General features: G+C 42.7%; 1 protein-coding gene across 1 annotated transcript; it reads left to right on the top strand.

The window, feature by feature from the left end:
• The first annotated feature begins 2,453 nt into the window (after window positions 1–2,453).
• tmem35a.L (transmembrane protein 35 L homeolog) lies at window positions 2,454–10,843 on the top strand. Its single transcript, XM_018229671.2, has 2 exons — window positions 2,454–2,805; window positions 9,831–10,843. Exons 1-2 carry the CDS (start codon window positions 2,686–2,688, stop codon window positions 10,197–10,199), a joined length of 489 nt encoding a protein of 162 aa, XP_018085160.1. The 5' UTR covers window positions 2,454–2,685; the 3' UTR covers window positions 10,200–10,843.
• The last annotated feature ends 323 nt before the right edge of the window (window positions 10,844–11,166 follow it).

The raw sequence follows: 11,166 nt of genomic DNA, 5'->3' as shown, positions 1-11,166 counted from the left end.
GTAGGGCCTAATTGTAACCCATTTCTGCACGTAGTACCCATTCTAAAAATTAGGTGAAAACCTCAAAATATCTGCAGGAAATGGTACAGCCCATTGGCAGGCACATGTCATAGTAAATGTCGCCTTTGAAATGGCACCCAAATAAATGAAAGCAATCTTTGTAAACTGGGAGGAGCCAGAAGGCAGATTCTATGTCCGATTTAGCAAGGAGTGCCCCAGTGTGACAGCCCTGTCAAATGAAATGTACAATGTAGCTGCTGCTACCTTGCTAATCCTGCCATTCACTGAAGAACCCTTTGGGTAGGAAAGGTGGTGTATTAACCAGAATTTTCCTGGTTCCTTTTTTGGTACCATGCCCAAAGGAGACATCCACAAATTGGGAAAAATGTGAAATGGGCCAGCCATTCTACAAAGCTCGACCTCCTTTGCTAACTTTTGTGTTACCACCCTTATGTTAACTGACACACTTTTCAAATTTTCAGCAAATGTGAGAAAACGTGATGAAAAAACCATGACTAAAGCCTACTCTAAGTAACGCGGCCTCCTGTTTCCTGGAGTTTTGGTCTAACCACAGGGACATCTTTTGTATGCTCACTGGGGTCCTCTGGCTTACCGATATTTCTGAAGGTAGCCAGGGCCGGAACGAGGTGTAGGCAGAAGAGGCACCTACCTAGGGTGCACCAAAAGGGGGGCACTGGGCAGGTACCTGTCCTCTGCCTACCCCTAGTCCATGTTTGCTACTTTAACTCCCCTCCTGCGATCTCCCCTCCCTTCCGACACTCACTCCCCTCCCTTTCCACGCTCTCTGCCCTCCAGTGCTATTTCCCCTTCTGTGCACCCTCTGATGCTCTCTCCCCTCCAGGGCATGCCCATATGGTCAGTCAAGGGGGATTGTGGTGGCCGGCCGGATCGCCCATGGCGTCTGGTCAGCTTGTGTCCTTCTTTGAATAGCCAGCTGGCGCCAGGGCATCTGGTAGCCTCTGCACCAATTGCACCAGGGGTGTTCTGTGCAGCGGCATATGGAAAGGTTTGGGACCTCTGGGTAGTCATTATGCAAAGCCGCACATCTATTGCTTTGCTATCCCAGCCCAGCCTAGCCCTGGTTTGAGTGCTAACCGCCACCTAAACTCCTCATCGTATCTCCACCATGCAGCACCCCTATGTGTCTTGTGCTTACAAGACACATGGGGGTGCTCATAAATGAAATCTAAGTATACAAAAAGATCAGAGCATTTACTAGGGAATTTTTGTCCCACTACACAGACCAGTACAAAGAAAGCTTGCAACCAGTTACCAAAAGTTTTTGCCACTTTATTTATTAGTTTATTTTATTCTCAGGCTTTTCAAAAAGTAGCCTAATCTGGCAAAATTAATGACCATATATCAATAAATTCATTGTGCCATATTTTTTTCCTAATGTCACTGGTGATATGACAGACAAGTGGGGTCACACCACAGAAATAGGAATCCTTCAAAGGACATAACACTGCTGGGTCACCGCTGGAGCAGACCCCTCTAACTTACCCATGATAGATAGCAGAGCAGTCATTATCTCTGCATTTGTTTTTGATTGATCCCTAGCTCCCATGCAAGCAGACTCACTTGTACTACCTTGGACCCCCACTCAGCAAGTTGCTAGCACCTCCAGCCTGTAACGGTGAAATGGGCTCAGGTTGGGACTCTGCCGTTGTCATTTGTGACAAAGCCTTAGCTGTTTTTCTTTTATAACAAGCTGATTCTCTCTCTGATGAAAAAGAGGTATCTCATGTGTGTGAAGCCGATGAGCTGTAGTCACTGTACCCAGGACTGTGATGACCAGGTTTGAAGGTTCTCCTATCCTGTGCAGACCTGCCTGATGACTTACCAGTGGCCCAGTGACATTTGTGCCTGCCTGAGTCCTGAGAAGCTAACTCCCTTCCCTATGAGACCCCACTCTTCGCAATGACGTCACACGCGGTGGAAGTGGGGTCACACAGAGCAGAGAACCGTGACTGACCCTTTCCACAGTCAGTATGCGTTCCCGCTAGTCGCTTCAGCGCTGCCCACAGCAGTCGTTAAATATTTTATTTTTAATAAGGTAAAGTCTGCTATTGTGTTTGCATCATGCCACGCTTCATTATATCCCCCTCCCTAACCATACCTCTCCCCTCCCCCATCACTTCCTATTGTCTTTTCTCCCCTAGGGTACTGGATAAGAAAAGGGAGGAAGGTCAGTGATTTTGTATTTCAGAAATAATACGAACAGCAATCACAGAGAAGTTCAGCCCTTAACAATTAATTTAAACCCTCCGTTTGTCAGGTTATAAACCTGCTTTCTTTCCTAATTTTATTTCTCATTGCTACATGTTATTTCTCAGATGCCTGTAAGGAAGTGAAACAGGGATGCTGATGCTAGCTTGGAAAGGGCTGTGCATATGCTGCTGAGGAGACCATGGGGGTGAAAGGGAGTCACTGATTGGTCTAGCTAAAAAAAAACCTGAAGAGGTGGAATATATCTGCTCAGCAGCTTACTGATTTTAGGAATTCCCCTCCATAGCTTAACATGGAGCAAAAGGAATGAACCAGTGCTCTTTAGGACCATGCAGGCACCAAGCCAATAGCTAGCAAGGCACAGGCCTATTGTGTATAAGAGCAGGCAGAACAATAGGAGGCTGACAGTCAGTGGTGCAGCAAGTGAGCTGTTAAATGGCGTCTCCTCGGACTGTCACCATAGTTGCCCTTTCTGTGACTCTGGGCCTTTTCTTCGTCTTCATGGGGACAATTAAGCTGACTCCCAGGCTCAGCAAGGATGCCTACAGTGAGATGGTAAGATGGGATCATGGAGGGAGGTGTTCTGGTGGGTAGAATGAATGTAAACATTCATGAGCAGATATTTAACACCCTAAATCCGTATGTTTGATGGGGAAGCAGCTTCTCTGCATCTGAATCACAAGCGCACACTCTCTTGATTGTGGTTATACCATTGTCTCTTCATGGGGCTATGGGTCAGTGTTATGGTTGGGCTGAAAAGGCATTTGCTTGGTATCTCATGTGCTCCTTGAGGGGAAAGATGTGTCATTTTGTAAAATTCTGCCATGTTTGCCATATAAGGGTTGTCCAACCCACAATTTCCAATGTTGCACTGCAACTCTCAACATTGCAGACAACCTTCCTGCAATGCATGGACCCAACGATCTGTAACTCTGGCCTTTCCCCTGCCATTGCTCTTGTCTGTGTATAGAATATTTTTTATGCCTTTGTAATTGGCTATAGATTCTATCCAATTTAATATATACACCCAATTATTATGTTTTGGTAATTTTCAATAGATTCTGTTCCATTTAATGTGTACACCCATTTATTGTACTATGGAATATATTGACATTTTATAAATACATGATAATAATAATCCAGCAAAATTTGAAGAGTCTGCCAATTTAATTTTCGTCTATGCAGCAGTAACTTAAAAGTGGCCATACATGGGCAGAATTAAATTGCTGATTTGGGCCCTTTGGACTGGCACAACAACATATCTGCCCACAAACAATATCTGCCCAGAAATGTTGATGTTTTCACCAGATTGAGGTCTATATATGCACACTGATGTAGTCCTCCATCTGACTGTTGGCATAGCAGCAATTGTGATCCGATTTTTGGCCCAAGAGCTAAACAATTGGATCTTATTTGCCAACCTCACCAAACATTGGATCTTATTATGTATGGCCAGATTTAGACTTTGTACCAAGGGCTCCCTATATGCACAGAAATCCTATTCAAAGGGAACAGGGCTTATGTATCAAGCTGTTTGTTTTTCAGATACACTTTTGTGCCCTATTGCTCCAGTTGCTCGCAAAAAGCCAGTGGCCAATTGTATACTGCAGAGCTTGTGTTAAAATATAGCCTCACACCATAGGGCAACTGATTAGTACCAAGAGCCATATGGCTTGCAGCACTGGGAACACCAGTACTTTATTTCACACAATGGGGGTCTTATAATCACCAAATGGGGGACTTAGAATCACCAAAAGTTGCCTATTACGTACTTAAATATTGTACTTTTAATAAGGTAGTGTTCCTGCTATTTTGTTTGCACCATGCCATTTCTTCTCTCTCTCCATAACTCTTCTCATTGTCTTGTCTATCCCTGGGGTCCTTATAAGAAAAGGTTGGAAGGCCACCAGTTTTGTATTGCAAAAATAATAGTAACAGTGCTCACAGAGAAGTTCAGGTCCTTAACTATTTAATACTGGCTGACATGTACAGTGAAATGCAACATTTTGGAGTACACCCTTTTGTCAGAAAAGTAAGCCTGCTGTGCCAGCCTGCTTTGATAAACTGCGTGCAAGGTGCTTGATCAGGGTGAATCAATTGCGGTAAATATGCCGCCAATCTAGTGGTCAATATTGAGGTAAATAATTTCAAATCAACATTTATCATGGAGATAGGTCTGTAGTTAGTATATTGGTGCCTGTCAGCATGTGGCATAGGTATAGGCGATATTATTGCCTCTAATAGTTCCTGGGGGACAGCTTCGCCCTTAAGTATGCTATTAAAAGCTGCAAGAAGGTGGGGAATTAGCAGTTTCAAAAAATATTTATAAAATTTGGAGGTATACCCATCAGGGCCTGGGGCCTTATTATTTTTAAGTCTACCTACTGCCGATTATATTTCTTCCTCAGAAATAGGTGCATTTAGCTTAGCCGCTGCTCCGAATCAAGACATGGTAGACTTAAAGTAGCTAAATCTGCCTGGCATCTTGACATATCTGGCTTAATGACCTGATTATAAAGGTCAGAATAGTATTCTTGGAAGACATTGGAAATACTGGTTGGATATGACTGACTCGCGCCAACTTATTAAATATGCTGATTATTGGTGGTCCTTGCTCATCTAGCTTTAATTGCCTAGCAAAATGGGTTGAAGCTCTATTAGAAAAGGCATAGAATTTGTGTCTTGTCCATTTTAGACTTGTTCTGCCTCAGTGAGCTGTAATTCTGCAAGTTCCCTCTTAATTCTTTGAACATCATTAAGTGCAATCGGATTGCCTTGCTTATAACATTGGACTAATTGTGTTGTTAACTGTTTGCATTTTGCTTATCTATTTTTTTTAGCTTGAGCACCTAAATGTATTAGATGACATCTCAGATATGGTTTGAATGCTGCCCATATCATTAAAGGGGAAATGTCCGATGTACAGTTGTGTAAAAAGTATTCCTCTATATGGTCGTACAATGCCAAGGTAATTTGTGAATCAAGCAATAAAGACTCATTAAATGACCATAACCTAGATTGAGGTGTTTGAGGGGACAGCTGAATTGTCAGTAAGCATACATTATGATCGGACCAGCCTACTGGTGTTATGTCCACTTCCCTAAAATATGGGGCACAATCAGAATGTGCAAAAATATAATCAATACGAGAAAACAAATCATGTGGGGCTGAATAAAATGTATATTTAGACTGGGTAGGGTTCAAGTATCTCCATGTATCTAAAAATAACTGTTTATCCAAAAGATGTCTTACCAAATTAGATATTTCTCGGGAATGGGGTGTAAGGCTGGACCTGTCCCTAGGGCCTTGCATAAAATATTGACATCTCCCGCCAATATAGTTTGTCCTTCTGCGTGCTGTTCTAAGTGTCCCAAAAACTCTACTAGAAAGGTATTAGGGGAGTCATTGGGCACATGGGGATACTGTCATGGGAAAAAAATTTTTTTTCAAAATGAATCAGTTAATAGTGCTGCTCCAGCAGAATTCTGCACTGAAATCCATTTCTCAAAAGAGCAAACAGATTTTTTTATATTCAATTTTGAAATCTGACATGGGGCTAGACATTTTGTCAATTTCCCAGCTGCCCCAAGTCATGTGACTTGTGCTCTGATAAACTTCAATCACTCTTTACTGCTGTACTGCAAGTTGGAGTGATATCACCCCCTCCCTTTTCCCCCCCAGCAGCCAAACAAAAGAACAATGGGAAGGTAACCAGATAACAGCTCCCTAACACAAGATAACAGCTGCCTGGTAGATCTAAGAACAACACTCAATAGTAAAAACCCATGTCCCACTGAGACACATTCAGTTACATTGAGAAGGAAAAACAGCAGCCTGCCAGAAAGCATTTCTCTCCTAACGTGCAGGCACAAGTCACATGACCAGGGGCAGCTGGGAAATTGACAAAATGTCTAGCCCCATGTCAGATTTCAAAATTGAATATAAAAAAATCTGTTTGCTCTTTTGAGAAATGGATTACAGTGCAGAATTCTGCTGGAGCAGCACTATTAACTGGTTCATTTTGAAAAAATTTTTTTTCCCCATGACAGTATCCCTTTAGCAAAGGTTATTTTCTTCCCATTGTACGTAGTAACTAAGATAAGATATCTGCTTTCACTATCCTTTATAGTACGTTCAATGGTTAGAGGGAGGCCTTTCCTAAAAAATATAGCAACACCTCTAGTTTTGGAATCAAATGTAGTGTAGGTGGGCAAAATCTGGGGTGGGGCTTAGGGGCTGTGCACATAATTTTTATCAAAAAAACTAGGCGTTCGGCCCGTGGAAATATTAGTCTCCTGCAACATGACAACATCAGCGTGTGCCTCTTATAATATAAGAATGCCGCTTTACGTTTAGACGGACTATTAAAACCTTTGACATTATGTGAGACTATTGTTATAGATGCCATTAATAGTAAATAGGAAAATATGTGCACCAAATACTTATCTGCGCCACAGGAGACTCATCAAACCATCTATGCTGCAATTGTAGAATCGGAAGTGAGGGACCCCAGATAGAAAGAAAAAGAAAAGAAATGCCAAGGAAGGCGAAAATAGTAGAGTTAGAAAATTCCCACATTCTGTCCACAATATTGAAGATTTGTAGCCATACTGGTGGAAACTGGCAGTGGGATACTTTAATGTTCAGTCCAACCCAGAGTCCTCCTGGGTGCCGACGTCTATCGGTTAGGGGGGTTTTCATGAGTGCCTTTAATCGCGAAGCTCCGTCAGGAGGCAGCCCCACCCCACTGCAACAAATTGTGAAAAAGAATCAACTGGAAACTTACATAATATTTGTCGAACAACTGGTAAGGCTGAAGTAAGAAGTCAAGGAGGTGCCAACTTCGAGGCCTTTTTCGGGGTTTGCCATTCTGTTTCCACTTTTTGTGGGATAGTACCTCTTGTATCCCGCATGGCTGCATGTTGCTCACCACCCCCTTCTAGTCCCAGTGTCTTTGCAAACAGGACCAAGTCATCCGGATCATGCAGAATATGTGTTTCATCTTGATGAGTTACAATAAGCTTAAACAGGTAACCCCATTGGTAACGTATCCATCTCTCTCTCAGCTGCATTGTAAGCCCCTTTAAAGCCCGTTGCTTAGCAAGAGTTGAGGGCGCTAAATCCAAAAAAATTTTTAAGTCCCACTCCTGAAATGTAACTGTTGTCATATTACGAGTTGCCTGCATGATGGATTCCTTGCTGGTGTAATAGTGAAGGCGCAAAACCACATCTTTAGGACGGTCTGGAAACTCTCTATTGCAGCCCAGGGCTCTGTGCGCCCGATCTAGCCGCCATTCTTCCTCAGGGACTGTGGGTACTATGGACCGGAACAGTTCTAACAAATATGCGGTTAGCGTGGTGCTGCGCCATAGTAAAATCATTCGCCAGGCGTTCATACTCATCCACCAAAGTGTTATGTCTATGCACCGCCTCAGTCGTTTTAGTTTCCAGGAGCGCAGTTCTTTGTCCCAACTCCGTGATGTCAGCTTGTAGCGTAGTAACAGCTTTTGCGTTCCGCGGTGGCTGCAGCCGTTTTAAATAGCTGGACAAGCTTTGTTGCTCCTTTTTTTATGTTTTGTGACATCCTTGTTCTCTTACTCACCGCCTCAGTAAAGTATAATGGGATTCAATGCACTTCTGTGCGGTTATCAGTGAGGAGCAGCACCCCAGACCGGAGCTCACACAAAACACGTCTTCTCTCAAATGCGCCCCCCTTTTCTCTGTAATTATAAAACAGTACCTTGTACTTGCTCCAAACTGGTATATAATTTATCCTTATTGGAAGCAAAACCAGCATGTTAGGTTTATCTAATGCTTACATGGTTCATTTGTAGACTTAAATTATGAAGATCCAAATTATGGAAAGATCCATTATCCAGAAAACCCCAGGTCCCAGGCAATCTGGATAACAGGTCCCATACCTGTACTATATATACTGGTCCCCGCACAGCCCCTAAGCCCCACCCCAGATTTTGCCCACCTCACAGTAAAAAGGCCACACAGACAGCGCTAAAAATGGTAAACCCTCCACACACAAGTTATAAAAAGCCATTGGTGGTCCAGGTTCCCACATAAAAGTTTTTAAAAAAACATTTGTAGTCAGCGCCCCCCTACAAGTTATAAAAACATTGGTGCCAGGGTCCCCCATAAAAGTTTTTTAAAAAAACACTGCTGGTCATGGCCCCCCCATACAAGTTAAAAAGAAACATTGGTGGTCAAGGGCCCCATAGAATATTTAAAAAAACACTGGTGGCCAGGGGCACTGTGCATTACCCTGCATTTATGATCCAGCTACGTGTTGAATGCGCCTTCCCTATTTCAGATGGTATATATATATATATATATATAGGAAAACAGAGGGTTAATTCCCCTTTGTTCCTTAAAATGTGAAATCATATGTTGGGAAATCGCCTGCCTGTGGAGCTGACAGGAGGGGCATGAGCCTTGTCCCTGTGCAGTGTGTCTGGCAGATACCGGAGAGTGTCACTGTTACATAGTTACATAGTTTAATCAGGTTGAAAAAAGACAGTCCATAAAGTTTAACCCCTCCAAATGAAAACCCAGCATCCATACACACACCCCTCCCTACTCTCAGCTAAATGATATATACCCATATCTATACAAAATATAGAATTTAGTATCACAATAGCCTTTGATATTATGTCTATCCAAGAAATCATCCAAGCCACTCTTACAGGCATTAACAGAATCAGCCTTTACAACATGACCTGGCAGTGCATTCCACAACCTCACTGTAAAGAACCACCTACATGCTTGCACTATGGAGAGTGCTGGAAGCTATAGTTCAGCAGCTGAGGATAAAGCAAGTTGTGTGCTCGGCTAGGAGAACTTGGGAGCCTCTGAGGATGCCATGGCTGTGGATGCCTGTTCCAGTTCTGTGTGAGCTGTCAGCTCTGTGAGTTTGCCTGAGAGAGGGTAGAAAAAAAAAGGATCGAGAGTGTCACCTGTTTGTGAATAGGCTTTGATGGTGTGCCTGCCACGTGGGAGCAAATGACCTCTGTCCAGCCAGAGAGGTGTTTGGGTAGCGCTACCTGGGGAAAGTAATGTTCTTTGGGGAAAAGGGACTGAGACTTTTTGTCCAAGAAACGAGTGTGTGCCAGGACTGAACTGCAACAGGTTCCCCAGGGTAGTGGGTCGTTGTTATTTGAATGCATATTTACTTCTGCACTTTGTCTTTATTATAAAGTTTATATTTGTTATACAGCACTGTATGTGTTTGATTGTTTTCCTAATGGAGCCACCCGCAGGTGTATTCCCGGATTCCATTAGGTGGAGGCACTGCCATGAGAGGTAATTCCCAGTACCCTTTCACAGTGCAAAGGGGACTCAGGACCGGGTATATGGTAAGAATGTACAACCTTGGCCCAGGGGGGTGTCCAAGAGGGTGGGAACTATATAAAACGATGTCCCTGTATTACACACTGCATACTGTACTGCCTAAAGTTCCTATTTGGCACCCTCCATCATAGACACATACAGTTAAATGAAGGAGTGTGGAGAATTAATGAAACGACTTCCATGTAGCTCATAATCTCGATTTTCTTTTTTTTTTTTTCCAGAAATGGGCATATAAAAGTTATGTGAAGGCATTACCGGCACTAAAGAAGATTGGCATCTCTTCTGTGTTTCTTCGTAAGGCAATCGGCACTCTTGAGCTGGCTTGTGGGATTGTCCTGACTTTGATCCCTGGGCGACCTAAAGATGTGGCCAACTTCATCCTCCTCCTCCTGGTCCTCATTGTTCTCTTCTTTCACCAGCTTGTTGGAGATCCTCTAAAACGGTATGCTCATGCTCTGGTTTTTGGAATTCTTCTGACTTGCCGCCTACTTGTATCCCGCCAACCAGATGAAGAATTTTCAGAGAAAAAGTCATCACGGGGCAGCAATGGAGCACATTCACGAGAACCCAGCAAGATGAAAGTGTCTTAAACTAGATTCATTCACTGTTTTTTTTGGGGGGGAGGTATTAAAATAAATTGGAATTCATCAGAGAATATCCTTCAGGCACCCTTACCTTCCTGAAATGCAATCCATTTACAAAAGCTAGCCCCTGCCATTTGGAACTTGGCATATTGTACTGGTAAATGTGGAAGTGTACACAGTGGGGCTCATTTATCAACACTGGGCAAATTTGCCCGTGGGCAGTTACCTATAGCAACCAATCAGTGATTAGCTTTTTGAAACCAGATGCAAGTAGAACAATGAATGCAGCAATCTGATTGGTTGCCATTGGTTATACATGGGCACATTTTCCCAGTTTTGATAAATGAACCCCTGTATCGGCTATATGTGCAGTTTGTACCAGTAAATGTTAATACATCTGAGGAAGATCCTTAGAACAACAGCAGGCATTACATTGAGGGCAAAATTACCCCCAAAATGTTTTGAACCGTACAAAGATCAGATCAGCATGAACAATAAGCCCAACATTAAGCAAAGGCCCTTTTATGATAATGTACACCTATTTATTTTTTTCTTTTATGTTTGTGATTTATGTTTAAATAAAAGAAGTATACTAAGAGGCCTATTTATCAAAATAAAAATGTGTATAGTTTTAGGTTTTTTAACCATGACATATTAAAACACATATGCTTACTTATTAATTAAAAGTTCCGAGTGCAGGTATGAAAACCTGTTATCCAGAATGTTTGGAACCTGGGATTTTTGTATAATGGATCTTTCTATAATCATACCTCCCAACTGTCCCATTTTTAGAGGGACAGTCCCTCTTTTGACAGCTTAACCTGCAGTCTGGAAAGTCTCGTTTTTCTCTGCACTGAACAGCCAGAAAAAGCAACAAAGTTTCTAACTTAATTGGCTTTTAGCAGAGAGCCCAGAACTGCCACAGCAGCAGATAAGATTTTGTAGCAATTTTGAGATAAGCAAATAAGTAATT

Source organism: Xenopus laevis, chromosome 8L, assembly GCF_017654675.1.
Source record: "Xenopus laevis strain J_2021 chromosome 8L, Xenopus_laevis_v10.1, whole genome shotgun sequence".
In the NCBI taxonomy this organism is placed as follows: domain Eukaryota; kingdom Metazoa; phylum Chordata; class Amphibia; order Anura; family Pipidae; genus Xenopus; species Xenopus laevis.
This window is presented reverse-complemented; position numbering and strand designations above follow the sequence as displayed.